Genomic DNA, 27,504 nt, shown 5'->3' on the forward strand with positions numbered 1-27,504 from the left:
GCTGCCAAGTATTTAAACTAAGACTGACAAAAAAGAAGACACGTCCACTTCCGTCATCTTGTCGATGGCATCTTTATCTTATTCTGTAATTCTTTAAAGTGATTGTTAGACAAAGAAGGTCACTACATAATGATCAAAGGATCAATCCAAGAAGAAGATATAACAATTATAAATATATATGCACCCAACATGGGAGCACTGCAGTATGTAAGACAAATGCTAACAAGTATGAAAGGAGAAATTAACAATAACACAAAAATAGTGGGAGACTTTAATACCCCACTCACACCTATGGATAGATCAACTAAACAGAAAATTAACAAGGAAACACAAACTTTAAACGATACAATAGACCAGTTAGACCTAATTGATAGCTATAGGACATTTCATCCCCTCCCCCCGCCCCCCAAAAAAAAGACTGCTCACTATGGCAATTATTGAAGCTGACTTAGGGTGACATAGAGGCTTATTTCCCTTTACCCTTCTGAGTTCTTAGCTGAGGATCTCTGTAAGAAATGACAGAATAGCAGGACAAAATTAAACAGAAGTTTATTAACATAAAAAAAAAATAAAATAAAAAGGAAGCAAATTCTAACACAGATTACGACATAGATAGACCTTGAAAATAGCTAAATGGAATAAGCCCAGTCACAAAAGAACAAATACTGTGTGATTCCACTTAAAAAAAAAGAAAAAAAAAAAGGGGGGTACTCTTTCTACCTCTTTCTGATGTCTATGTCAAAAGCTTTCTCTATCCTTTCACTTTAATAAAATATATGCTGCACGAAAAAAAAAAAAAAGAAAGAATACCAAAAAGAATGAGTTCATTTTACTAAATATTATGAAACAACAAAAAAGTTCTCTTTAAAGGGAAAGATTGAGTCAATCATTATAAAAATAAATTCAAGGAAATAGCCAAAAATGCAACAGAAATAATAAATTCTAGACTCTTTGAAAACATCAATAATAAATATCAACCTATTCTGTCTGATGGAGAAAGAAAATGATTATCAACACAAAGAGGACCACACCAAGACACATGGAAATTAAAATGGCAAAAACTAAAGATAAAGAGAGACTATTAAAAGCAACAAGGAAGGGTGAAGCAACAAATAACGAAGTAGAGAATCCTCAAAAAAAAAAAAAATAAAGTGATTGTACAAGTTTCTTTTTGTTGACTGCCTCTTCAGTCTGGACAGTACAATGGAGGGGAATGTTTTAAATAAAAACTCAACATTTAAAATATAATAAAAATATTTCTTTTTCTCAGTTGACTATGGTAAATAGCTAATGCCTGTGCTTGACTCTGTTCTAGTTTACCATGAGCAGGACTCAGAATAGCACCCAATACGATGAAATATTTCATAAGAGCTTTGGAGTGAAATCATAATCATCCCAGAGTCAGAAATTATCTTGATGTGTTTTTCGTAATGACAGTATTGATAATACTGTAAAGCCCCGTGATAACACAGCGTGCTAAAGTTCAAAGGTCTGAGTTTGAATACCAGCTCTGTCGCATATTAACTTTGTGACTCTGGGCAGGGCTCTATGAGCTACAGCTTCCTCGTTGTAAAGGAAAGGTGATCACAGAGACCTCAGAGTGGTGGTAAGGATTAAGTTACAGCACAGAAGGAGGCTTCAATAGTGTTTGTTACAGAAAATCCTAAATCTCTTATCTTTTATTCTAATGGTTTTCTATTTCTTTTCTTTTACCCAGATCAGAAAGATAATTTTACATTTTCTTTCAACTTTTTTGAGACTCAGTATTTTCTGATAATGAGAAGTTAGTAGATATATTAAAAGATTTTTTTTTCTTTTTTGGTAATAGTTTAGATCATAAAAAAATAATATAATAAGACAAATTCTCTCAGCATTGGGTTGGGAATCAGGAGGAGAAGGAAGAAGGAAAGGGAAAGAGAGAGTCCTTAGATCCATAGTGGAAACATGACCCACTACCCCTTGATTGAGCACCCATGACAAGGTCTCTGTGATAGGGAAGCCCCAGCTAAGGGATCCTGCCTCAGTGAACAAGAATGCTCCAGGGCTGCACTGTGAGCCCCTGGGACAGAGCCCTAGTGCTGGCTCTCTGATCATCTCAACTTGGCTGCAGGTTGGTTGTGACTGAAAGGAGACCAGCGTGAATTGACCAGGAGGGGAACATAAAGACAGAACTTTATTTCAGTCAGTCACAGAGGGATAAAACAGCATTCTTCTCTATTTAAATTCTACCCCATCTTCTCGTCCTTCCACGCAGGGCTGCTGACAGAGGTTATTGGGTCTATCGTGCCAACTGTGGAGATTCTGCCGGTAAACTGACCTCACCCTGAGTTGCTGGCTCTGCCCCTGCCTCTTGAGGTCGGCCCTTGTACTCGCAGGACTTTACGTGCGTCTGTAAGTATAGTAAAACTCTGTTAATCTGAGGTTATCGTTCAAAGAAAGGAAGGGGAAGCCACTAATTGACAAGATGAGACCTTTTCCTGAGATCATTGGTTCTTTATTTGCAAGTACAGATACTATTTTGAATGAAATAAAAACTCAGTGGCTCAAATGCATCCAATAATTTGAAGAAACAGTGATGGGCATCCACAGGTGAGTGTGGGTGTATAAAGCCCTATTTCCCTAGGCAAAAGCACAGCAGGGGCTGTGAAAGACATGCCTCCCTCACATTACCAGTAAATTAAAGATAATCATATTATTCTTTCCTGCAAAAGTCCATATACTTCAATGTTATAGCAAAAGAAAATGCAACTATAAAGGCTAGAAAGAATTTCTCATAAAATTTCTGAACAAAATTTGCATCACATCTCATGATATTCCCTTTTCAATTATTAAAAAAAGATTTCCTCAAGCAGGCCAGCCTTTGTATTACTTCTGCTTTCCATCCTTATTATTAAACTCAGAGCTATTGAACAGTAAGGATTACTCAGTCTAATGCTGGCAACATACAAACAAAGAGAAAACTCCTATTTGAAAGCCCTATTGCAAAGCGCAGTTAATGAGTAAACAGAAATTACTGACTTACAAGAAACACTCTCACCCAGAAAGAGAATTATCAGAATAGCTTTGTCACATGGGAGTAACTATTTGAGATTACTAGCCCATTTTGGAAACAGAAAGTCAATTAATTCATTTTCTCTGTCCTCCCTTTGGCCAATCTGTTTTTCTCTCTTGTTCCTCTTTGACCTCTGGAGGTTTTTATAATTTTTTTCCCTCCATTAAGAAGTTCGACATTCAGTCTCTTAACTTCCCTTATTGCCACATAAGGACCAGATGTTACAGTTTATTCAAAATGTCAGGAATCTTTGTATGAAAATTGACATTGTACATTTGAGGGTACACATTCATTATCAGAAAAGCAACTGAAGTAGGCCACAAGTATATTAGTTTGTCCATTTTCTGTGCTAGTTAAGAAAACCTGGGAGGAAACCTCAGAAAGGAGTTAGAATTCTGCACAGTTTTATGTCATCCATAGAGACTGACGGTGTTCCCATGGGGAGTCTTACCATTTATTTCTCTCTAGGCTGTTCTGAATGTTCATGGTTTTTGTTGTATTATATGAGGATCTTTGGACAATAGGGACAGGGGTTGATGAGATGTTAAAGAAATACCCCTGGCTGCCTAAATTAAAGAAGAGCATCAACAAGATCAAAATCATGAGACTCTTTCATTTCCACAGTTGGATTCACTCCATTAACTGGCTTCCAGGGGCGACTAGGACATTTGGGGGAGGTTGTTTCTGGAAAATCTGAAATCAATTTAAATGCAAGGCTATTTGGCTCTGTCTGGATGTCAGGGATCCAGTCATCATCACTCTCTGTGTGAGGTGGTAGTGTATTAGGCATCACAGTTGCAATGAGATCTGAGTCCTGAAAGTCAGGAAAGGTAATGGCTACACCTGGCTGGGCTAGGGAAGAGAGTGTTGTCTCTTCTGTCTTCTCTTGCGTCTGTGCAGAGGATGTAGTGCTATCTTCATAAGAACTTGCCAAATAGGGTGTCCTCCAATCATAATGCTTTCCATTGTTTTTTCCTTTGTTTTTATGTTTTCCGTGGCCATGACCATGCTTATGTCCATGGCCAAGACCATGTTGCTTTTGATGTCCATGGCCAAGACCATGACTTCTATGGTGCCCATGACCTTGGTCATGCTTATGTTTATGGCCAAGGCCAAGGCCATGTAATTTTATTTGCTTTCCATGGTCCCAGCCATGCCCATGAGTGGGTCCTTGTTCTTTTCCTGAATCCCGCTCTTCATCTTGTACAGGTGACATGGCAGAGTGGGGTACACTTACAGTTGTGCTTCCTTCAGTTTTCATCACTTGAACTGATCGGAAAGGTGAAAAACCCGGAGGCCTTTTCATGAGTGAGGTCTAAACAGGAAATATTAAGATGAATGCATAACTGTGAAAACCACACTATCAAAAAAGAAAGAAGGGATGGGGGCCTGACAATGCTATCTCAGTTTACGATGGGGAATGTCTTCGCCAGATTTTAAGTGCTATATACATTAATATTCCATAAAGGATGAAAATGAATAATTTTTCCTCTTTTGATTGACTTAATAACTTAGAGATATTGATTCTTGTTCCTAATAATACTCTAAAATAGAGAGTTTTTAATCAGGAAAAACTGGATGGTTAACTACATAATCTCTAGGGTACTCTCTAAGCCTATGATTCCATAAGCCATGGCACATTATTTATTAATTGATACTATTTCTATTAGCATATTACTGCTTTTTATCCAAAAAGACCTTAACTGGTTTTAAGAATGGAATATATAAGCAGCATATATCTACAATCACTCTTCTGAATTGAAACACAGGATATATATGTTCACAAGCTTGAAACACAGCCTTTGTATAATGTTTGTATTAGACTATATACATACCTACATATGGCAAAAACCTAAATGCAGAATAAAGGGAGCAGAGGCAACTTGCATTGAAGCTATGGATTTGTGGGTTATTTCTACCTACACACTTACTACCTGTGAGAAAGTGGTGGTTGGAGGCAGTGTTTGGTGATTCAAAGAGCGTGGTCTTTGAGGTCAAACAAGCCAGAGCCTACTAGTTATCAGTATGATGGTGAACAGAGTAGGCTCTGATTTGACCTAGATTTGTATCTGAGCACCACTAGCTTCACTTCCCTTGTGTGTAAAATAGGAATAATAAAATCACCTGCCTCGTAGAGTTGTCAGGAGAAAAATATGTGTCAATGTCAAGTCCTCAGTACAGTGTCTAAGATGGAGGAAGCACTTGATAAAGTTATTATCTACTTTAGGACTTTAGCATCTTTGTAATTTTTAGTATCTCAATCTTGAAAGTAGGGGAAGTACTACTTACCTCCCAGGGTTCTTTTAAGAAGTAAAAAAATGATGCAACCTAACGTTTCTCAAACTTGCATATGGGTATGACTTTCCTGGGGACTGTGTTAAAATATAGCTTTTGATTCAGGAAATGCAGAGTGGGGTGTGCGACCTGCATTTTTCCTAAGCTCCTTGGATGTGCTTCCCTAAGAGAACCTGTGAATTCACGGGACACTGGCCGTGTCAGAGAAGTGATTAAGGGGACAGCTGCTCTCCCTTTCTAGCCATAAGAAGAGAGATCAGCATAGAAATGTGAGTGTTCTCCCCATTTAAAACAGATAGTCCTCCAATTCATGTAAATAGTGGTTCATTTTCAACCTTCAAATATTTTCAGAATGAGCATAGTTAACCCAAAGCAACTGCGATTAGAATCATACCTGTCCAAGTGATTGACAGTTGACAGTAGGGTAAACTTTTTCCTCCCAAGGCACCACATAGACATTAGCATCACAGTGTAGAATTTGCTATCCATGAAAATCGAAGCCAAAGAGAAAACAGTGTTATTCATGGGATACATAAATAAGCATAAAACATCATACAGATTTCCAGGGAATCAATAAGACGGCTGCATTATACTCACACCATGTATATTGATCTCACAACTCTTGGTCAGCTCTTCATTACTTCCCTTAGAACATGTGGTTTCCCTTGCTATGAACACAATAGAATACTTCAATCCAGCTACCACCTGGAAAATGAATTAGCACAAAATAGGAGCCTAATTAATGTTGTGTAATAAATCATACATTTTTATCACAAGGGCTTTTAGGGGAGAATCTTGACATTTTAATTATGTACTGAACAAATGAGAGTTACCCTCAAAAAGTATAAATATTTGACAACAAAACTTTGTATGCACATTAAAATATTTGGCAATCGGGCTTATTTCCTTTTTTAAATGGGAAAAGAAAACCATGCTATCATTTTTGTTTTTCTATTTTCCTGAGTTTTATTGTTCAGCAACTGCAAGATTCACCAGCAACTCAAAGGCTCAAGTCATAATATGTAGAATCTAGGACAAGTAGGAAGAAAACTTAAATATTTCCTTTAAACACACCTTTTTGTTCTACCAAAGCTTGAATCAGAGAAAAGCCTCTTGATGAAAGTGAAAGAGGAGAGTGAAAAAGTTGGCTTAAAGCTCAACATTCAGAAAACTAAGATCATGGCATCTGGTCCCATCACTTCATGGGAAATAGATGGGGAAACAGTGGAAACAGTGACAGACTTTATTTTTGGGGGCTCCAAAATCACTGCAGATGGTGACTGCAGCCATGATATTAAAAGACGCTTACTCCTTGGAAGGAAAGTTATGACCAACCTAGATAGCATATAAAAAGCAGAGACATTACTTTGCCAACAAAGGTCCGTCTAGTCAAGGCTATGGTTTTTCCTGTGGTCATGTATGGATGTGAGAGTTGAACTGTGAAGAAGGCTGAGCGCCGAAGAATTGATGCTTTTGACCTGTGGTGTTGGAGAAGACTCTTGAGAGTCCCTTGGACTGCAAGGAGATCCAACCAATCCATTCTAAAGGAGATCAGCCCTGGGTGTTCTTTGGAAGGAATGATGCTAAAGCTGAAACTCCAGTACTTTAGCCACCTCATGCGAAGAGTTGACTCATTGGAAAAGACCCTGATGCTGGGAGGGATTGGGGGCAGGAGGAGAAGGGGATGACAGAGGATGAGATGGCTGGATGGCATCACCAACTTGATGGATGTGAGTCTGAGTGAACTCCAGGAGTTGGTGATGGACAGGGAGGCCTGGCGTGCTGCGATTCATGGGGTCGCAAAGAGTCAGACATGACTGAGCGACTGAACTGAACTGAACTGAACTGCTATAGAAATTATGTAGATTAAATTATGTGATTAGGAAAGTTCTTTGGATTTCTAGCTTGCTTCTCTGAGGGATTTTTTTTAAATATTAAGAAACTATTTTAAGCTCTAGCAAGTTTTAATCATTATATAATACTGTCTTCTGTTAATATTTGTGGCCCAATTTTTTTTCTTTTTGGTCTAGAATACATGTACTTTATTTACTTAAAAAGTAAAAGTCATTGTGTGGTTTTTTTCCAATACACTGACTTCAACAGAATCTCAAGCACAGTTTTTTTTAAAACAGCTTACAGCCTTTACAGACTTGAAAAATATACTTTTTAAAATGTTTTAAAATTATATATATAAATTTAAAAGGTAGTTAACGTGGCTCAATTTTCAGGCTAAGTTATTCAGCATTTCATTCTAGGATTTAAATGTGTGTGTGCGTAATATTATATAGTTATCAAAAAGAATATATTATACATACCTGTTTCCTGGAAGGCTGACCATTATTGAAAAAATAAAGTTACGGAGTGATAGTATAATTCCATAACATAAGTCTTCCCTTTTTCTTTGTGTTTTTTGAAAAGCATGGAGGAATTGAAATGGGAGGAGGATGAGGAGAGCAGAGAACAGGAAGAGCTAAACTACTCCTCTACCTTTTCTGGCATCATTTTCTAGGTAAGCACAGTAAAATTTATAAGACAAATTTGATAACTTGTAAAACTCCAGACCTATATAAGCTGGGCAGGGAAGTCCAAAAAGTGTTTTCGAGTGTATACATTGGTGATCATGAATTTTGTTGCTTAATTTGAGAGTATACTTTAATCCAGTTTTCTGACATTGTTGTTGTTATTTAGTCACTCAGTTGTGTCCAGTTCTATTGAAACCCCATGGACTGTAGCCCACCAGGCTCCTCTGTCCATGGGATTTCCCAGGCAAGAATATTAGGGTGGGTTACCATTTCCTTCTCCAGAGGATCTTCCTGACCCAGGGATTGAACCCCAGTCTCCTGCACTGCAGGTGGACTCTTTACCTCTGAGCCACAGTTGATTAATATGATGTTGCCTAGGAAAGTTGACAATATATGACAAAAATCACAGCTGTTGGCTTAATTCTATTCAGGGTCCAGAGGGGAGGAATAAAGTAGCTCTAGTCATGGCAACCCACTCCAGTGTTCTTGCCTAGAGGATCCCAGGGACGGAGGAGCCTGGTGGGCTGCTGTCTATGGGGTCGCACAGAGTCGGACATGACTGAAGCGACTTAGCAGCAGCAGTAATATCTTGTGTTCAAGAACCTCAAAATCGCATCTATATTGCTGTTCTTATCAGAAGTCTTCCCTGCTTAAGTCTATCTTGTCCAAGTTTTGTTTTTAAAGTATAGAATACTACTTAGTAACGTAAGTTCCAAATGCCTAAGACATTTAAACTAAATAAGCTAGAAAGGTATAAAAAACATTAATCAGTTCTTAGGATGATGAGGCTTTTCATAGGTGAAAAGCAGAGGAAAGAACCTAAAGGAAGGAGGAAAATGTCAAAATTTGACTACACAAAAATGAAAACTGATTCTCAAATGTCACAGTGAATAAGGTAAAAGGGTAAACTGGGAAAAATATGATGTAGGGTCAGTATTCTTATACACAGAAAGCCCAACACTAAAGAAATGAACCAAGGACATAACCAGCTCTTTTGGAGAAGTTAAAAAGATCATTACTCCTGAACAAGTTGGGCTTCATTAATAACCAAGGATATGCACATTTAAAAAACTATACAACATCATGTTTAACCTTGCATCTTGTCAAGGATAAAAAACAGAGATGACACCTGGTCAGGTGGGGGAAACATGGAATCTCAGTCACTGCTGGTAGTATTCGAATAGGTCGAGTCAAGACCATCAGCCAGTGTCTTACATCCACATGGTGTGAATGTAAATTGACATAATTGCAAATCATTTGATGATCTGTCAATTTGCACCATAAATCTTAGACATCTACATATTCCTTGACCTTTCTAGGACTTTTTGTCAAAGGAAAATTCCTGAATGTGCACCCATAGATCCTTGAAGTGTTTTTATCTGAGCAGAGGCAGGGAAGAACATTGACAGCAGCCATGAGGATAGGGCAAAATGAACGGTATATGACAGAAATCACAACCATTCACATGAGAAAACAAAGGATTTAAGAAATGTTTGGTATCTGAAATATGAAACTAACCTGGAATGGACATGTACCCAAATAGGACTAAACACGCAAAGCCAAGGCAAGACTAAAATTGTAAAACAAATTAGCTATTTGGCAAATGGGTCACTAAGAGACTGGCTATTGCAAATTCATTATGGTAAGCTGATTTCCAATAAATCAGCTGCTTCCACTAGGGCTGCCTTGAGTGACCAAATTGCCCCCTTTAAATGCAAAAATAAGTAAAGAGTCACCTCTTAAAAGTAAATTTGAAATTCTCACAATATTCCAGATTAATTTAGCAAGTAAAGGGATGTAGCTTGTTCTATTGTGGTTTTCCTTGTACCCTTAGCATAAACACATCCATTCTAGTATGTTGACTAATTTACAGAAAGAACTGGGACTACCAAGAGGACTAGATACACACACTTGAGAATGAGTGATTCTCTCCTGACAGCAACTCTTTGACGTGGATTATGTGGTGGAGTACTGGACTGTTCCTGCATCAGTAAGAATAAGGGAATTTTACAGAAAAACAGAGCGAGAAGAAAAGCTGACAAAGACAAGAGCAGCATGAATTAGTACTCCTTTCAAGTAAGCCTAACATGGGTTATGTACTAGTGAAATCAGGGAGAGGATATGACATCCAGAAATAAGTGTCTGAGTAGGAGAGAAATCATAGTGTCAGTTTTGATTTATTTTAATATGGTTTGTTCAGGTCTTCCTCCCCCCCAGCATATAAAACTAATACAGGAAATAAGGAAGATTACAATAAACAGCCCACTGTGACACCACCTAAAAGCTATGAATAATCTGAGACATTTATTTTCAGTACTTTTCCCTGTACTTTTTAATAACATGATCAAGAACAGAATGTTTATTCAATTTTATGGCCTCTTTTTGCATAGTATAATACAAGCATTTTCTACATCAAGAACTCCTCACAAAGATGGTTTAAAATTGCTGCTTAATACTCCATTGTAAGGATATGCTAGACACAATTTGATCATTTCTATATTATTGATCATTTTGAGAGTTTACCATTTTATTTTTTGGTTTTATAGTTAAAGCTGCAATGAATATTATTGTATTTAAAGACTTTTCTATTTTATAGTTCTAGAAATTCAATTACTGAGCCAGAATTATGAACTTTTAAAGTGAGATTTTCTTTGTAGACTATAAAGATCATGTTTTTTGTATGTTAATCACTTAGTCCTGTCTGACTTTTTGCCACCCCATGGACTGTAGCCCACCAGGTTCCTTTGTCCATGGAATTCTCCAGGCAAGAATACTAGAGTGGGTTGCCATTCCCTTCTCCAGGGGATTTTCCCAACCCAGGGATTGAACCTAGGTCTCTAGCATTGCAGGCAGATCACGGAAGCCTATAAAAATCATGTTTGTTTGCAATAAGAGTTTTTTCCCTTTGGTCATGTTGCATGGCTTCTGGGATCTTAGTTCCCTGACCAGGGTTTGAACCATGCTCTCAGTAGTGACAGTGTGAAGTCCTAACCACTAGACTGCCAGGAAATTCCCAGTTTGGCTCCTTTTTGATGACTTTTCTTTAGCTTGTATTTAGGGAAGCCAGTTTTGAGGTTCCATAATAGCAATCTGCCCATAAATACATTGGTCATATGTTGTTGGAGTTTGAAGGGATTTGGGCTTTTTTGATCCAGCCACAAAGGTTTCATGAGTCTGAATAACTGCCCAGGGTCACCCAGGATGTGAGTGGCAGATGCTGTTGCAGAGCTAGGCCCTCTGACCTCCAAACAAGGATACTCCTTCACCTCTACTGACAGGCATGGAAGGAGAGATGAATTCCTAGAAGGGACACTTGTAGAGGGGAAGGCACCCCAGGCAGGGAAAAAATGAGATGGAGATGAGCATGCAAAGAAAGTCTGGGCAATGGCTGGCTGATGTGGCTGAGCCCAAGGCACTGAGTGATGTTATAATGAGAGATGGATCTAGAAAGGCAGAGGGTAAGTCTTGTTTTTCCTAGCTCTCAATTTTCTTAATTATACAAGTTGCTAGTACTTATATGGCACTTTAGATTTTGAGAAGTGATTGACATATGTTATTTTTTTGACCCTTCCTATAGTCCTTTATGGGCTTCCCTTGTAGCTCAGTCAGTAAAGAATCTGCCTGCAGTGCAGGAGACCTGGGTTCAATCCCTGGGTTGGGAAGATCCCCTGGAGAAGGAAATGGCAACCCACTCCAATATCCTTGCCTGGAAAATCTCATGGACAGAGGAGCCTGGAGGGCTGCAGTCCATGGGGTCGCAAAGAGTCAGGCATGACTGAGCAACTAACACTTACTATAGTCCTTTATGGCTAGAAAACGGAGACAGTGCTTTAAATGACTTGTCCAAGACCACACATCAAGCATGCTGTGAGGTTGGGACTTGAAATTCAAGTCTACCAAATCCCATTTGTGAGGTATACTGTTTCCCAATCCAGAGCCAAGATCAGTGGCAAAATTAGTAAACAATCTGCAATAGACTATCACTATAATTTACAGACCTGTACTGTTGCTTTTTTCACAGTGTCAATCTTGAAATAGAAGGCTCCATCATGCTCTGCATTAAGCTTTGCGATGGAATGGCTCAGAGGCTCCTCCAGGTCTGGGCTGTCAACAGGTATAGGTTTGGGGCAGCCGGCACAAAGCCTGGTGGGTGGTTGTACAAAATCCTTCACTGAAAGAGGCAGATTTCATGTCAGTGTGTGCCCTGAAGTAGCAATCTAGCCTAGTACCTTTTCCACATGTGATCCAGCATCCTCCGACAGAGGACCATGTGGCAGCCCAAGGCCCAGCAGTGGAGGTTGTCTGTCAGACCTCCAACTGACTCTCTCTTCTCTTTTCCTCTTCTAAAAGCCAAGTGTGTTTAGGGAAACTTTCAATCAGAAGGTGACTCAATCAATATGCTGCTCTTTTCTAAAGTTTTTGCATTTTTAATGGAAACTGTAAAAAGCAATGCTTAACGTAAAGGAATGATTTTCTTGAGGGAAAAATTTAAATCCTATGATTCTGGTGAGCAGGAAACTTCAGTAATGCTTCATATTGTGCAATGTACACAACTATTTTCCAAGTATGAGAAAAGCCAACCCTTGGTATAAGAATATTCAAGATGAGTCCAGATGTTCAAGCTAAATTTATTTAGAAAAGACAGAGGAACCAGAGATCAAATTGCCAACATCCGTTGGATCATCAAAAAAGCAAGAGAGTTCCAGAAAAACATCCATTTCTGCTTTATTGACTATACCAAAGCCTTTGACTGTGGATCACAACCAACTGTGGAAGATTCCTCAAGAGCTGGGAATACCAGACCACTTGACCTGCCTCCTGAGAAATCTGTGTGCAGGTCAAGCCGCGAACAGTTAGAAATTGACATGGAACAACAGACTGGTTCCAAATCAGGAAAGGAGTACATCAAAGCTGTATGTTGTCACCCTGCTTATTTAACTTATATGCAGAGTACATCATAGAAATGCTGGGCTGGATGAAGCACAAACTGGAATCAAGATTGCCGGGAAAAATATCAATAACCTCAGATATGCAGATGACACCACCCTTATGGCAGAAAGCAAAGAAGAACTAAAGAACCTCTTGATGAAAGTGAAAGAGGAGAGTGAAAAAGTTGGCTTAAAACTCAACATTTAGAAAACTAAGATCATGGCATCCAGTCCCATCATTTCATAGCAAACAGATGGGGAAAAAGTGGAAACAGTGACTGACTTTATTTTGGGGGGCTCCAAAATCACTGCAGATGGTGACAGCAGCCATGAAATTAAAAGACGCTTGCTCCTTGGAAGAAAAGTTATAGCCAACCTAGACAACATATTAAAAAGCAGAGACATTATTTTGCCAACAAAGGTTCATCTAGTCAATGCTATGGTTTTTCCAGTGGTCATGTATGGATGTGAGAGTTGGACTGTGAAGAAGGCTGAGTGCCGAAGAATTGATGCTTTTAAAGTGTGGTGTTGGAGAAGACTCTTGAGAGTCCCTTGAACTGCAAGGAGATCCAACCAGTCCATCCTAAAGGAGACCAGTCCTGGGTGTTCATTGGAAGGACTGATGCTGAGGCTGAAATGCCAATACTTTGACCACCTCATGCTAAGAGTTGACTCATTGGAAAAAACCCTGATGCTGGGAAAGATTGAGGGCAGGAGGAGAAGGGGATGACGGAGGAGGAGATGATTGGATGGCATCACTGACACTATGGACATGAATAAGTCCACAAGGTTACTCTTGAGTAAGCTCTGGGAGTTGGTGATGGACAGGGAAGCCTGGCATGCTGCAGTTCATGGGGTCGCAGAGTATCCGACACGACTGAGCTGACTGGTATAAGAAATACTAACTTGACCTTAAATATGCACTATCACCCTTTCCCCATATTATAACATGCAAAGGAAAAAAAACTATAATTGAAAGGCTCTTATTCTGAGTAGTTAAAAATGAGATACAGCTTCCCCAGTTCACAATATCTAATGCAGAGACAGCTGGTATACAAGAAAGACCAGCTGACGTAATCAAAGGGCAGCTTTGCCCAAAACACGTAAGTTTTTCCTTCCGTCACTGTATTCTCTTTGGCCACTTGCTGAGCAGTCTCAGGTGTCCTTGCTGTAGCACAGCAGGGCAGGGATGGGACCCAGTGTTCCTAGGAAGGTCTGTGGGTCATGTAGACTTTATCATGGGAACCAAAGCACAATAGGTATGGAAAGACCTAGCCAGCTGTCTGGGACCAGCATGAACACCAACACGCATTACCCCTTACCTGGATAAAGGTCACATTTCTGCGAGAAGGAAGAAATTCTTAGCTTGACATCTACATGTGCTTTATCTGTACATTCACCAGTATCCTGTTTTTTAAAAAGCATATAAGAGCATAAATTAAAAATGTTTTTAAGAATCTTTAAATGACTAGTAAAATTAAAATTAGGATGTTGACTCTGCAAATTATTGTATAGAGAAAAACAAAGCAAAACATAGTCTATATGCAAAAGACAAAAAAAAGAAACAATGAAAAAGTAGCACCACCACCAACAAATACACACACAAACACACAGAGACATGAAATAAGATGACAAGAATACCTAATGTAGAAATAGTAGCTATACAAGTGAGTGGGTAACATTTTCTTTTAGCAAGACAGAGGCTTTTAGATTAAGTTAAAACCAAAGTCAAGGTACTTCATCTTCAAGAATAATAGCATATAATAAAAAACATAATGAAAGATTAAACATAATGGCAAGGGACTTTCTGTGGTGGTCTAGTTGTTAAGTCCCCATGCTTCCACTCCAGGAGGCATGGGTTTGATTCCTGGTTGGGGAACTAAGATCCTACAGGCTGGGTAGCACAACCAAAAAATTCAAAAAATTTTAATAGAGTAAAATAAACATCAAGGATAAGCAAAGCCATATGAAGCAAGGGTTAAGTCACTCAGTCATGTCTGACTCTTTGTGATCCCATGGACGGTAGCCTGCCAGACTCCTCTATCCATGGGATTCTCCAGGCAAGAATACTGGAGTGGGTTGCCATTTCCTACTCCAGGGGATATTCCTGACCCAGGGATGGAATCTGTGTCTCTTGTGTCTCCTGCATTGGTAGGCAGATTCTTTATCAACTGCATCACCACCCAAAACACAGAAATAGCTTTATTCTAAAAGATATTTGGTGAGGTATTAATTATAATAAAAACAGAAACAACATATTTTGTTGCTTTTGAACATAGGACCAAAAATAGGAAAGTAATTTGAAAAGCAATCTATGGTATCTTCACTAGGATATTAAAAGTTATTTAAAAAGAAGTTTATCAAGAGTTTTAAAGACATAGAAAAAAATGTAGCATATAAAGTAATTATAACTAATAAAACACACACATAAAACCAGTCAACATTGGCCGTATTCCCCACCAAAAAAGATAAGACGGAAATACACTCAGATAACTTTGAGTGTTTGGATATATGATGTAACATTATTTTTTTCCTTTGTTTTCTTATTATCTTGAAGATGCCTATAAATGTATATTTCCAACAAAAGAACACACATGAATATAATACATGTCGTGTTTTTTAGAGATACAGGAAATACCACATTTACAATACCTGCATTTTGGTTGGGGACAAGTATACTGGAGGTAACTCAAAAGTTCTCAGTATCACCAGCATCTTTGGTCTACCTGAGAAACTTTTGATCATCTGACCCCAGACCAATGAAATCAGAAGGTCTGGGGGAATGGTTTGGGAATAGGTGTTTTTAAAGCTAGGCTAGTGATTCTAAGGTGTAACATGACTGAGAACTACTTAGGAAACTCCTTAAATCTTTGCTTTTCAAATTTTAATGTGCAGATGAATTGCCTGAGAATCTTGTTACTGATAATATGGAGATTCTCATTCAGTAGATGTAGGTGGACTTAAGATTCTACTTTTCTAAGAAGCTCCTTGGTGTTGCTGATGCTGCTGGTCTATGCACCACACTTTGAATAGCAAGGCCTTAAATCTTACCAATTGCGGGCAAAATAATTCATTTGCATTTTATGTTCTTTAATTAGTGTAATAACTCTGTGAGATAGATACTATTATTCTTCACGATTTTACAGATGAAGAAGTGAAGGCTTAGGAAAATTATACCAAAATCTGACTGGCTTTGTTACCTCAACCAGCCTTTGCATTTCTGTGTTGCAAAGCGAAAACTTAACTAGGGCTTTTATGAACAGATGCAGCAAGATTAAAGCTAGATAACATTTAGGCCTATATGACCTCAATTTGAAGCTAAGCATAAAAAACAGAAGATGTTATAGATGCTTAAAAGGCCAGATTCAATTCAAACTGACAAAGTTACACAGTGACTAGAACCTATGATTTTAGAGGGTTTCTCTCTTCTCTCTTTTTTTTTTTTTAACTATTTTTAAAAATTCTGGTAAAATATATATACAATTTGCCATCTTGATCATTTAAAAAATTATTTATTTACTTGTGGTTGTACTTGGGCCTGTGCTGCTGTACGGGCTCTTCTCAAGTTGCACCAAGCAGGGCTACTCTCTGGCTGCCGTCTGGGCTTCTCACTGCAGTGTCTTCTCTCGTTGTAGAGTACAGGCTTTAGGGTGCTTGGGCTTCAGTAGTTGCAACTCCCAGGCTCTAGAGCACAGGCTCAGTATTTGGGGTGCACCAGCCTAGGTGCTCTGCAGCATGTGGGGTATCCCCTGGTCAGGAATTGAACCCATGTCTCCTACATTAGCAGGCAGATGGCTTTACCACTGAGCCACCAGGGAAGCTCCTTAACCATTTTTAAGTGTATAATTCAGGGACATTTTACAGAGTTGTGAAACCATCCCTATTATCTATTTCTAATAGTTCTCATCACCTAGAATGACTAGGCAAACAGACTTGCAGCCACCTCTTGCTTAAAGCACAGCCTTCTGCTAAATGCATATACCCCTGGAAAGGACCTTATGCCTGATCATCTTAACATGCATTAACTCCTGCCACCTTGAGATGCTCTCTTTTAACATAATTTTGGTTCAGTAATAAGATATCATCCTAGAAAGGATCACTAAAGGAGAGAGACTCAGGATGTATTTATTAAAGAGAAAAGTAGGGGAGGGAGGGTAAGAAAACAAGCAGAGACAGTTGGAAGTATTGTCCTGGGAAGAGTTCAGAAGCCTTGTAAGGCTGTTGAGCACACAGAAGGAAATAGAGATAGGAAAGCATGAAGACATGAAAAGACAAACTTGACTGTGGCATCGTTTTGTCTCAGGCTATTGCTAGTCCCTGGATATATCTGTAGATGCTTATTGCCAGGTGTGTAGACTCTGACCCCTGGGTAAGCAGCTTGACAGGTGACGTGAGTTTCAGATTCTCAATGGGACAGGAAACAGAACTGTTGAATGTCATCTAAAATTTTAGTGACTGAGTCTTCCTGTACAGCTGAGTTTCCACACCTGTAAATACTGGACACAAAAGGCTAAGAACTTTATAATTAGATTTTTTGCCTACTTACACCACTTGAAAGGGACTTGCAGTCTGGAGTTAAGAATGAAAATTCCTCCTTGGAACAATTAGTTTGTGCAATTGAGTAATTAACTTCATAGTTCCATCCAGACACCACCTGAAACAATTTTGGGTTGAATATTTAAAGGTCAGTTTAAACATTATTCACAGTGTTAGAAGGAGCTTAGAATAATATCTGGCATTTGGTAAGTGCTCAAAAAAACAAACTATTGTTATTACTAGGCAAAAATCATTACCAAATTAATACTGAGCACTTTATGATGCTCACACCCTTCAACACAACACACACATACACACATACAGCTACACGTCTGAAAATGAAAAGCAATTTATAGATAGAGTTACTATATTTTCTTAAGTAAGACCTAGCAATATTTCCTCTGTGGGCAGCAGGAAAAAAAATAATCTGTTAAATTTTATAAAATATTAATAATGCTTTTCTAGATGGATAAAGAAAACTTGGGAGCTGGAATGGCTTTAACCAGTAGGTCCTTAGGCTCCCAGATGGCCATGCAGTAAGATTTCTCCTGCTTTATCTGAGGTGGGTCCCACCCTGATAGCTGGATATGAACAGAACGAGTAGAGCTTGCATCTTGCATGAAGGCAAGCTCCAGAAGGTCAACTAAAGGTCAATTTAAAAGCAAGGAATGCTACTGACCAAAGTGAGTCCTCCATAATTAGAGGCTGAAATTCAAGGGGCCCAGTCAACTGTCAGTAAAGGCTTCAATGGGAAAACCAGATTTATTAATACAAGTATTTGCTCTTCTCTCTGATGAAACTGAGACTATAATTTAGAGGGTACCCAGCAACTGTGCCAACCTTTTTAGGTACATTTTAATATTGGGGGTCATGTTTGCCTCATGATAGCTAGGTGATGATAGAGTCTTCTTAAAATCCTAAGGCCAGAATGACTTTTTTTTCACCAATGACTTTTCCGTTTCACAGCACAAGCAGAGCTGACCACCCATTCATTGAAAACAAATCTCCCAGGAAGGAAGTCTGATTAGCCTCCTTTCCCCTCTTTACACACTGCAGCAGCCAAATCACTGTGCCTATGGAGAAAGCCTTTGTTCCCCCAAGCTGGTCATATGAGAACACGGAAGAGTTCCTCACCACCACCTGTGGAATCATGTTGTCCTCTGGCCAAAGATTTATTTTAGGTAAAGAAATTCTAAACCTTAAAGGTCTAACACATTTTAGCAATACTATGGCAAAAGAAAAATTAAAGAACAGACCTGTCTTTGGGCTCTTTTTACTTCTTTCAGATCAAAGAGGTGGGAATGACTGGTGTTGTTGTTAAAATATTGGATGGCATATCTCAGAACAGGCTCCAAGTCGGGGCTCTTGGTAGATATGGGATGCACACAGCCAAGGCACTCATACTGGGCTGTCACCACGGGGCCCTCGGCTTGACAAAGAGTAGGCAAAACGGCAGCGTTAAGGAACGAAATCTACATTCACGTACATTGCCCTGAACAAGTCAGATAATTCATCAATAAAAAGCCTTGATAACAAACTTTCCAGTAAATCCTAGTAAGCACTAGAAAAAGAAAACACAAGACTGCTTTTGAGTCAGAAGGAAGGCCTACCATTCGCTTAGGAACATCTTGTATGCATTCTGTTGTGCATGGTTATTTAAAATTTATTTTAAAGTCATTTAAAATTACAGGAGTGATACATGAATCTATCCTCATAAAAATCAAAACATTACAGATGTATTTTAATTTACTTTGCAGTGTTAATGAAAGCCCCTTGAAGCTGGACTCAGGGTGTAATACATTCTATATCCTTTCTACTGAACAAACATGTATTTCACACCTGCTGTAACATGTCCTGTGCTGAGCCTGGCTGTGTGGATACATAAATTCATTAGTAATGTTCACTGCCATGAAGGAGTTGGACAAAGTCAAGGGGGAGAGACAGAACTGGAGATGGATGACTTCAATATAATTCAGCAAGAACTTGGGAAAGCAGGAGCCCAGAGTAAGCACAGGAAAGGCTTTTCGGAGGAAAAGACGCTGAGCTAACAAGGGTGAAGAGCAGTCAAGGTGAACCTCACAACCCGAGGTGTGAGGCCTGAGGAGAAGGGACAAATGGGTCTGGATGAAGCAGGATGAGGCAGGGACAGAGGTGTGGGACAAGGTGTACACACAGCTTATCAGTTTATAGCAGGAGACAGGGAAGGGTGATTTGAGGTCTGAGCAGTTGGTAGGGAAGCAGGGAAGCAGGAGCTTCCCTGGTAGCTCAGCTGGTAAAGAATCCTCCAGGAGTGCAGGAGACCTGGCTTCAATTCCTGGGTCGGGAAGATTCCCCAGGAGATGGCATAGGCTTTCCACTCCAGTGTTCTTGGGCTTCCCTAGTGGCTCGTGGCTCAGACGGTAAAGAATCTGCCTGCAATGCTGGAGACCTGGGTTCCACAAAGAGTTGGACACGATTGAGCACAGAACTCAGCAGTCAGTAGAGAGACTTCTGTTGTGCAGCCTGAGCTGTGCTCTGTAGGCCTGGATTCCTATCTTCCTGGGTCACCCTCTCCTTTGACGACCCTGGTGTAAGCTATGGCGCCCTCTCCTGGAAGATGCACATACTCACAACTTTCTCCGCTCAGCTGGGGGCCTTTCCTAGACCTTCTGAAGTGAATTAAGAATGGAATGCAAGCCCTTGCTGCTGCTGCTGTTAAGTCGCTTCAGTCGTGTCCCACTCTGTGCGACCCCACAGACGGCAGCCCACCAGGCTCCCCCTTCCCTGGGATTCTCCAGGCAAGAATACTGGAGTGGGTTGCCATTTCCTTCTCTAGTGCATGAAAGTGAAAAGTGAAAGGAAGTCGCTCAGTCGTGTCCAACTCTTCAAGACCCCATGGACTGCAGCCTACCAGGCTCTTCCGCCCATGGGATTTTCCAGGCAAGAGTACTGGAGTGGGTTGCCATTGCCTTCTCCGATGCAAGCCCTTAGGGAGAAGGAAATGGCAACCCACTCCAGTGTTCTTGCCTGGAGAATCTCAGGGACGGGGGAGCCTGGCGGGCTACAGTACAAGGGGCCGCAAAGAACTGGACACAACTGAGCGACTTAGGACACTTTTCCTATAAGAACGGGAAGCCACTGAACGAGTTTTTAATAAAACAATGTAAAATGTTTAAAAGGAGAGAGTTTGTATTAGATTACCAGTGTTCATAACACTGGTAAGGTAATAACAGCCTTCACCCCCTGATCAGTGACAGCACATGTGGCCAAAAGGGGAAGTAATGAAGGAGTCCTGGGTCCCTTGACCCTGGGGCTCTCACTATCCAAGGGTGTAAGATCCCTCAGTCAGCAGCTCAACACAACCCCCTGTTGCAACTGTGGGTCAGCTTTCTTTCCATAAACGTGTCAGGAAAAATACTTACTGGGAAATATTCATAGCTTTACCCCCTCCTTTCCTTGTAGAAGTTAGATTGAATCAGGGTAATGGGCAAAGTTAAAAAACCAGAGGGGATTACATGGGAAAGATGAGAGAAATTACTGATGTGAGAACAAAAAAAGATGAACACAGGAGCTGAAAGGGGGAGATGGAGAAAGCCCAGAGGCTGGTTTGCTTGACCTCAAGGGCAGCTCCCAACTAGGGTAGGAGAAGAGATGGAGCAACCTTCTGAGGGTGAGAAGAGCAGAGAAAGATGCAAACTCAGTTTTTTTGGGTAACAGAATGATTTTTCCACCCTGTCCCAATTTCTAGAGAGACTTTTAAATTAAAGATTTAAAATTTTGAAATTCCAAAACATATCTGGCCAAAAATGTTTCAGATAAAGGATTGTGGACCTAGCAATAATTTCTGAAGGTGTGGCTGAGTATTTTTTCTCATGGTACATATGTGCTGTGCTCTGGATAATGTTAAAATCTGCTTACAATATAGAGTTCTTAAGCTGAATAATAAAAAGCTATTCTCATCAGAAAATTTTAATGACTTGTGATTTCTGTTTTGGACTCTCTTTCTTTGAATGCAACTTCTTGCAAGAATGGGAACTCAAGGGATGTAGTTTTTGTGGGTATGCTATGCATGATTAAGGCTGAAATAGAAGAGTCACCACGACAGTGAGGTTCACCAGGGTGGCTGAAGATGCTGTTCTGGAGCTCGCTTGTAAGCAAAGGCCAGTTCCAGGATGGCTTTTGTGATTAACATCACCTAGCTGTGTCCATCCTTCTGTACCTGGCACGTCTGCCACAAGAGGAAAGGAGCTAACAGTGGTTATCTGTTGATAAGCTGCTCCATACTTAGAATCTAAAGGACTTTCATTTATGAAGGGTCTATTCCAACCACTCTGCTAATTACTAGCTGTGGGATCTTGGGCAAGATACTTGCCTGCTGTGGGCCTTAGTTTCTTCATTTGTGAACTGGGATATTACTATTTGACTCATAGAGTTGTGAGGATTAAATACGTTACTGCATATGAAGTGATTAGAACTGTGGCTGGTAATAAGCGCTCAATAAATGTTAATTGTTACTACTTTTATCTTGACTTCATTCATACATTATTATGATTACATCTTCAGATATATCATCTAGTTTCATCCTAAAGAATGGTACAGAGTGGGAATTATTGTTATCTCCTTTCACAGGTAAGGAAAAACGAAGAAAGTGAGAGCTTTGAAAGATTCCAGGCCGGATCTGACTCAAAATCTGTACTTTTCTCATGCTAGGACGCTACCCACAGTTGAGGCCTGTTCTGTCTTCTCATTCTTTCGTACACACCTAATACAACGCAGCTCCTGAGGAAGAGAATCCGGATAACACCAAGGGGATGATTGGCATGAGCCTGGGCCCACCTCAGGAGTCTGACGCGCCTCCCCTCCAGCGCCCCCACAAGGCTGCAAATGGTATCGCCACTGCCGCCCTCAGGTAAAAGTTTTTTGGCACCATACGAAAAGGTTCATTCCCCTAGGGCAGCTCCAGCAAACACATCAGCTACCTGGAGTGATCAGGCAGGTCTGGATAGCCACGGAGAACTTCATATTCCCTCTCTTGGCCACGGTCGCTGTGCACTCTCCTGTGGCCTAGGGGGGAAAAAAAGATTGAAAAAAAAGATTTATCCTAATCTTTCAGATGAAATCCACTTAGTACTATTGCTAAATACGGTTTTCCTTTTTAAAATCTTGTCAAGATTTTTTTTTTCCTAAGCTGAGTTTTGAGACACAAGAATAAGTATTTTTCAGCCAAATCATTATTTTTTAAAAGTCACCAATATTCATGAGATAGAGGAGAGGCACTCTAAATGATGAGATTTTAAAGTATGAATCTTTGTTTTGAGCCCTGGAGATATTTCCTTTCCATCAAGATGCACACCATGGCTGTGAATCAGCCTGCTAAACTCTCCTCTTGATTAACCTCTCAATTTCAGTGTTCAAACTGCACCCAGGAAGCCAGGGTTTTGACATTGAAGAAATGGCTCCCTGGATTATGAGGAGATTGGCTTGGTTCCTGGCAGGCAGCTTCACAATCTCCCTCAATTATTATGGCCAAACCACCAGCTGTGCTGTGCCAGGGAAGGGTAGGCATTAGGTTAAGACCCTTTGTTATTAAAACAAAATCGTTTACATAATGTGTCTCATTTTTTTCCTTCAACAAGCTCATGGAGTCAATTTGATCTCCCCTTGCAAGGGAGCACACTGGTTCCAAGTGATCAGCTGGTTGAAGGTAGAGCAGGATTTGTACTCAGGACTGTTCAGTTGAAGCAGCCACACTCTCCACTCACCAGCCCCAGATCTCAGCCAAGGATTGATCTGTTGCCTCTCTGGGGCCTGGCCCACATATCCCTGTTGGTCATTAGAGTCCCCTTCCTGTGGGAGGGCTTTCTCCGTGTTTAACTGCAGGCCTCTCTACGCCCCTTCCACCTATGTGAGAATACAGACATCAAGCATTTGGCTGTTCCACACAGCTGAGGGCATATGTGCATCCTATAAAAGCAGCCAGCAATATTAATCATCTCCAGCACCGGTGAACAAGTCTGGCACACTTAGCAGAGAAAAATGGAGCCTCAGGAACGGTCAACACACTCACAGCTTGTGCAGAGTCCTTGTAGTCACAGTCCTGCCAAGTTTTGTTACTTTGAAAAGGACAGTCGCCCTCCTTGATTTGGTACTTCAAGGAATAAAATGTGTCAGGATTATCCTGAAAAACAGCAACCATGGATAGGTAGGTCTCATCTAACTGACCCAATAACACATCATTTGAGATCTGGTACAGTTATGAATATTTGGACTCTATTTGATTCAACTAAGGCAAAAACATTTATTAAAATATTGAAAAAATATTGAAAGTTTATAAATATTTGCTTGGAAGAAATTTATACTATACTATTTACAAATATACATATTTTTAAGTTACAACGTAGATCCACAGTATTAGCCTATTTTTGTAGAAACCAATTTATACATAAATATATGATTTTTATAAGTTTGGAAAACTATGCAGTGAACCTATTAAAATATGTGTCTTTCAGTGGTGGGAGTTCTCTTTCGCTTTTTTCTTTAAGCAAACATTCCTGAATTATCTATTTTTTAAAACAAACATCTATCATTTTTACAATTAGAAAACAAACCATACACCTTTTTAAACTTTCCCAAAAAAGTAACAGTTATCTGGATGGTGAGATTAATTATGAATAATTTTAGTATTTTTGTTTGCATTGTTTTGCTTTCTATTTAGTCTAGCATGTCATGAAATAATAAATAAACCTTTTAAAGTTTAAAGGTGCTGAGTTAGACGAGCTTCCAGATGCAAAGTCTGGGACCTCAGAGAGGATGTTGCCCAGCTTTTCAGTTGGGAGGTGAGAGTAGGGAGGCCCCAGGTGGATGGCATATGGCTTAGGCATCCTCCCCACCTTGGAAAGGCAGAGCCAGCCCAGGATTTCAGGTCTCCTGACATACTGGAAGGTGCTCTCTCCACATCTCTGGGAGATGATGTCATTAGACAAAATAGACTCTGAGGTTCCTTCCAGGTTTCAGATTTTAATAAAACCTAAGTGATCATGGTATAGGCAGTGTCCATATGGCAAAGTGAAGATGAACAGTGATTCTATGGACATTGTAGAATAAACTAGAATAAACCACATTTGCCATGGATGTTAACCAATAAAGACAACACCAATAACCTGTTGCTAGAGAACCCTAGGACTCACATGTATGCACAAGTTTGTGAAACAGAAAGACTGGATTTTCAGAAAACAACAACCAAAAAAAACCTCTATCCACTGGACTTTTTCCTTTCTCCTCATCATATCAAATAGCCGTTTGTTTTTTTTTTTTCTCCACCAAACTAATCGATTGCTTAACTATCACAGAAACACAGTGTTTTATAGTGAAATTCATTTAAATAAGCTATTGAAAGATTTGTATTTCTTAAAGTCACACACACTGTCAGGCTTTGTCTCCATCCTGTGTGTGTCAATCAGTGATTAAAAAAAAAAAATACTACAAACCAGCTAGAACATGGCTGTTACCTTGATGCATTGAGCCACATTGATTTCATGATAGATATTTTGTTCAACACAGCTGACTCCTCTTAGACAAACCTTCCTTTTCCCCAAGCATAACTGAGGTTTAGTTGACAAAAAGTTGTACGTACATTGTGCAATGATTACCACAAACAAGCTAATTAACATACCCATCATTTCACATAGTTACCTTCATTTTTGTGGTGAGAACGCTTAATCTTTGAACAAATTTCCAGTAAAGCTTTAATACCTAATCACTGCCCTGTGCATTTGATCCTCAGTACCTAGTCATCTTATAACTGGACATTTGTGCCCTTTGACTAGTGTTTCCCCATTTCCTCCACTGCCCAGTTCTGGCAATCACCATTCTACTTTTGGTGTCTGTGAGATGGAATTTTTAGATTCCACACAAGTGAGATTGTATATTTCTTAGATGTACTCCTCTAAGAATGGGCTTTCCTGGTGGCTCAATGGTAAAGAATCCAGGAGATGTGGGTTTGACCCCTGGGTCAGGAAGATTCCCCTAGAGAAGGAAATGGCCTACTCCAGGATTCTTTCCTGGGAAATTTCATGGACAGAGGAGACTCGCAGGCTACAGTCCATGGGATCGCAAAAGAGTCGGGCATGACTTAGCAATTAAACAACCACAAAGCTTCCCTTTGATTGTCAGTTCTCTGGTGATTGGGGTGCATGTGTGGGGGTGGGGTGGGGTTGGGGTGAGTGGGACCTGGGCTCCAAGTGACAGCACAAATCCCAAGTGACCCCAAGGTTAAACACAGCTCACTCACCATTCTGGCAACCTCGGTTATGCGGTACAATACAAACTGGTTGCCACTCTTGTTTTCACTGTTGTATTTTGTCAGAGCAGCGTCCACAGCTTTAAATACATCCTGGTCGTTGCAGTCGATTTCTTGAGAGGACTCTTGGGTTAAACTTGGTAGCAGCCTGGAACAAAGGAAAAGGATGGTGATTAATTTCATGATTTAACAGTCTCCCTTTAGGAGTTTCACCAGGAATTGGGAGCCAGTTGGGAGCCAAGACACTGATGTTAACTAGCTTCAGCCTCTGTCTCCTCTGGGCTCTGCTCTCTCTGCCCCAGTGCTTTTGGGCCCTGGCTGATTCCTGATGTCATGCACTATTTGTCCTATTCCCAAAGGACAAAGGACCCTGGTGGGTCATCCAAGCAGATTTCAGCTGAAACATTACAACACTGGGGTGATTGACCTGCTTGTTTGCATTTGGGGAGCATATAGGAGCACAGAGCTCATTTCCTGGTGATTGCACAACTTTGTTTGGCATATCAGAGCAGACTCTCATAAAGGAGGAGGAAAAAAACGGAGGAAAAAAACCCACCAGTCACCTCTGTTATTCCCTTGTGACTTTCGCAAAGCCATTTATGAAGGTCACTGCATTTGACAACAATGCCACAGTAGGTACAATGTGCAGACACCTTTCAGTAAAATTTCTCTGCAGGATAACTAGCTGCAGAGAAGCAAGCTGCCAGCAGTCATATTGCAGGCCTGGAGAACCCATGCACAGAGACATAGTGGGTGCTGGGGGGGTCCCACATCAGGATATTGGTGCAACTAAAAATAAAACATGGACATCCTTTCTGTGGTCTGTGGTCAAGCCAGGCTCTCTCTCCACTCACTTGCATTAGTTCTAGAAAGGAAAATGCTCCTCAAGGGTGGAGACAGAGGAGAACCATAAGAAGAGATGAGTTGGGTGAAGGCCTGCATCCCCAGTCCTTGCTTCTGGTTTGGTGGCTGTGGGGTCCTTCACTGCCAAGTCTCAGCCACCTGTCTGAGAAAGATCAACTATTTGGGGAAGGGTGGTTTAAGAGTAGGCTAAAGATGAGGGCTCGTCCCTAGAAGATGTTTACCCTCAAGTCTTATCCCCCTCCCCCACAAAAAAGATGTTTGACTTCTTTGTCGTTGATACGGCCTCTAGCTCAGCAAATCAGTCTCCCCAAGAGTCCTTGGAAAAGAGGAGTCAGTGTGGACTGAATGGTGGCCTTGCCTCAGAGTGGCAGGAACATGAGACTTGATTGTCACCCGAACTTGAGTCCAGTCTAGCTCTGCTCCTTCATTGCTCTGTGATCCTGAGCAAGTCAGGGTCATATAACCTTTCTGAGCTTCAGTTTCCTCCTCTGTAAAATGTAGAATACTATCTTCACTTTTTTTTTTTTTAAAGAAGTGAATGTTAATATAATACATGCACTGCTGCTGCTGCTGCTAAGTCGCTTCAGTCGTGTCCGACTCTGTGCGACCCCATAGACGGCAGCCCAGCAGGCTCCCTCGTTCCTGGGATTCTCCAGACAAGAACACTGGAGTGGGTTGCCATTTCCTTCTCCAATGCATGAAAGTGAAAAGTGAAAGTGAAGTCGCTCAGTCGTGTCCAACTATTAGCACCCCATGGACTGCAACCTACCAGGCTCCTCTGTCCATGCACAGCGCCTGCTAATTAGTTCTTACAAATTATAAATACATTTAGAGGAGGATGGTTAAGAATCCATGACTTATGGAAGTGGTTTCAGGTGTGTGGTGATGGTGTGTGTGTGGTGTGGTGTGTAGGGAAAAAAGCTAAGGTGAAAGAGACGGGTGAATTCCTTGGCTGAGAAGGAGTGATAAAGAAGGAGACGTGGGTTTGATCCCTGGGTTGGGGAGATCCCCTGGGGAAGGAAATGGCAA

General features: G+C 40.4%; 1 protein-coding gene and 1 long non-coding RNA gene across 4 annotated transcripts; one reads left to right on the forward strand and one right to left on the reverse strand.

Annotated features, from left to right (window-relative positions):
* Positions 1–2,154: 2,154 nt before the first annotated feature.
* KNG1 (kininogen 1) lies at positions 2,155–25,963 on the reverse strand. Of its 3 annotated transcripts, XM_005201452.5 has the most exons (11): positions 25,603–25,927; positions 23,380–23,490; positions 22,292–22,376; positions 18,590–18,762; positions 17,344–17,451; positions 14,120–14,204; positions 11,868–12,040; positions 5,945–6,052; positions 5,742–5,828; positions 4,290–4,367; positions 2,155–2,389 (listed from the first exon to the last, which is right to left on the reverse strand). In XM_005201452.5, the coding sequence occupies exons 1-11, from the start codon at positions 25,792–25,794 to the stop codon at positions 2,279–2,281; spliced, it is 1,311 nt and encodes a 436-aa protein (XP_005201509.1). In that variant the 5' UTR covers positions 25,795–25,927; the 3' UTR covers positions 2,155–2,278.
* On the forward strand, positions 7,766–23,820 carry LOC132345654 (uncharacterized). The gene is made up of 2 exons (XR_009495105.1): positions 7,766–7,856; positions 22,023–23,820. It is a non-coding gene; the product is annotated as an uncharacterized lncRNA (long non-coding RNA).
* Positions 25,964–27,504: the final 1,541 nt, after the last annotated feature.

This window comes from Bos taurus, chromosome 1, assembly GCF_002263795.3.
Source record: "Bos taurus isolate L1 Dominette 01449 registration number 42190680 breed Hereford chromosome 1, ARS-UCD2.0, whole genome shotgun sequence".
Taxonomy (NCBI): Eukaryota; Metazoa; Chordata; class Mammalia; order Artiodactyla; family Bovidae; genus Bos; species Bos taurus.

What these genes read in the sequence shown, in the direction of transcription:
- KNG1 (XM_005201452.5), bottom strand. Translation starts at nt 25,794, where the DNA reads ATGAAATTAATCACCATCCTTTTCCTTTGTTCCAGGCTGCTACCAAGT. An exon ending in TGAAAAAAGCAACAGTACAG is followed by an intron (nt 6,053 to 11,867) that starts GTCTGTAAATTA and finishes TTCATTTTCCAG; the next exon opens with GTGGTAGCTGGATTGAAGTA. An exon ending in GTGAGATCAATATACATGGT is followed by an intron (nt 5,829 to 5,944) that starts GTGAGTATAATG and finishes TTTCATGGATAG; the next exon opens with CAAATTCTACACTGTGATGC.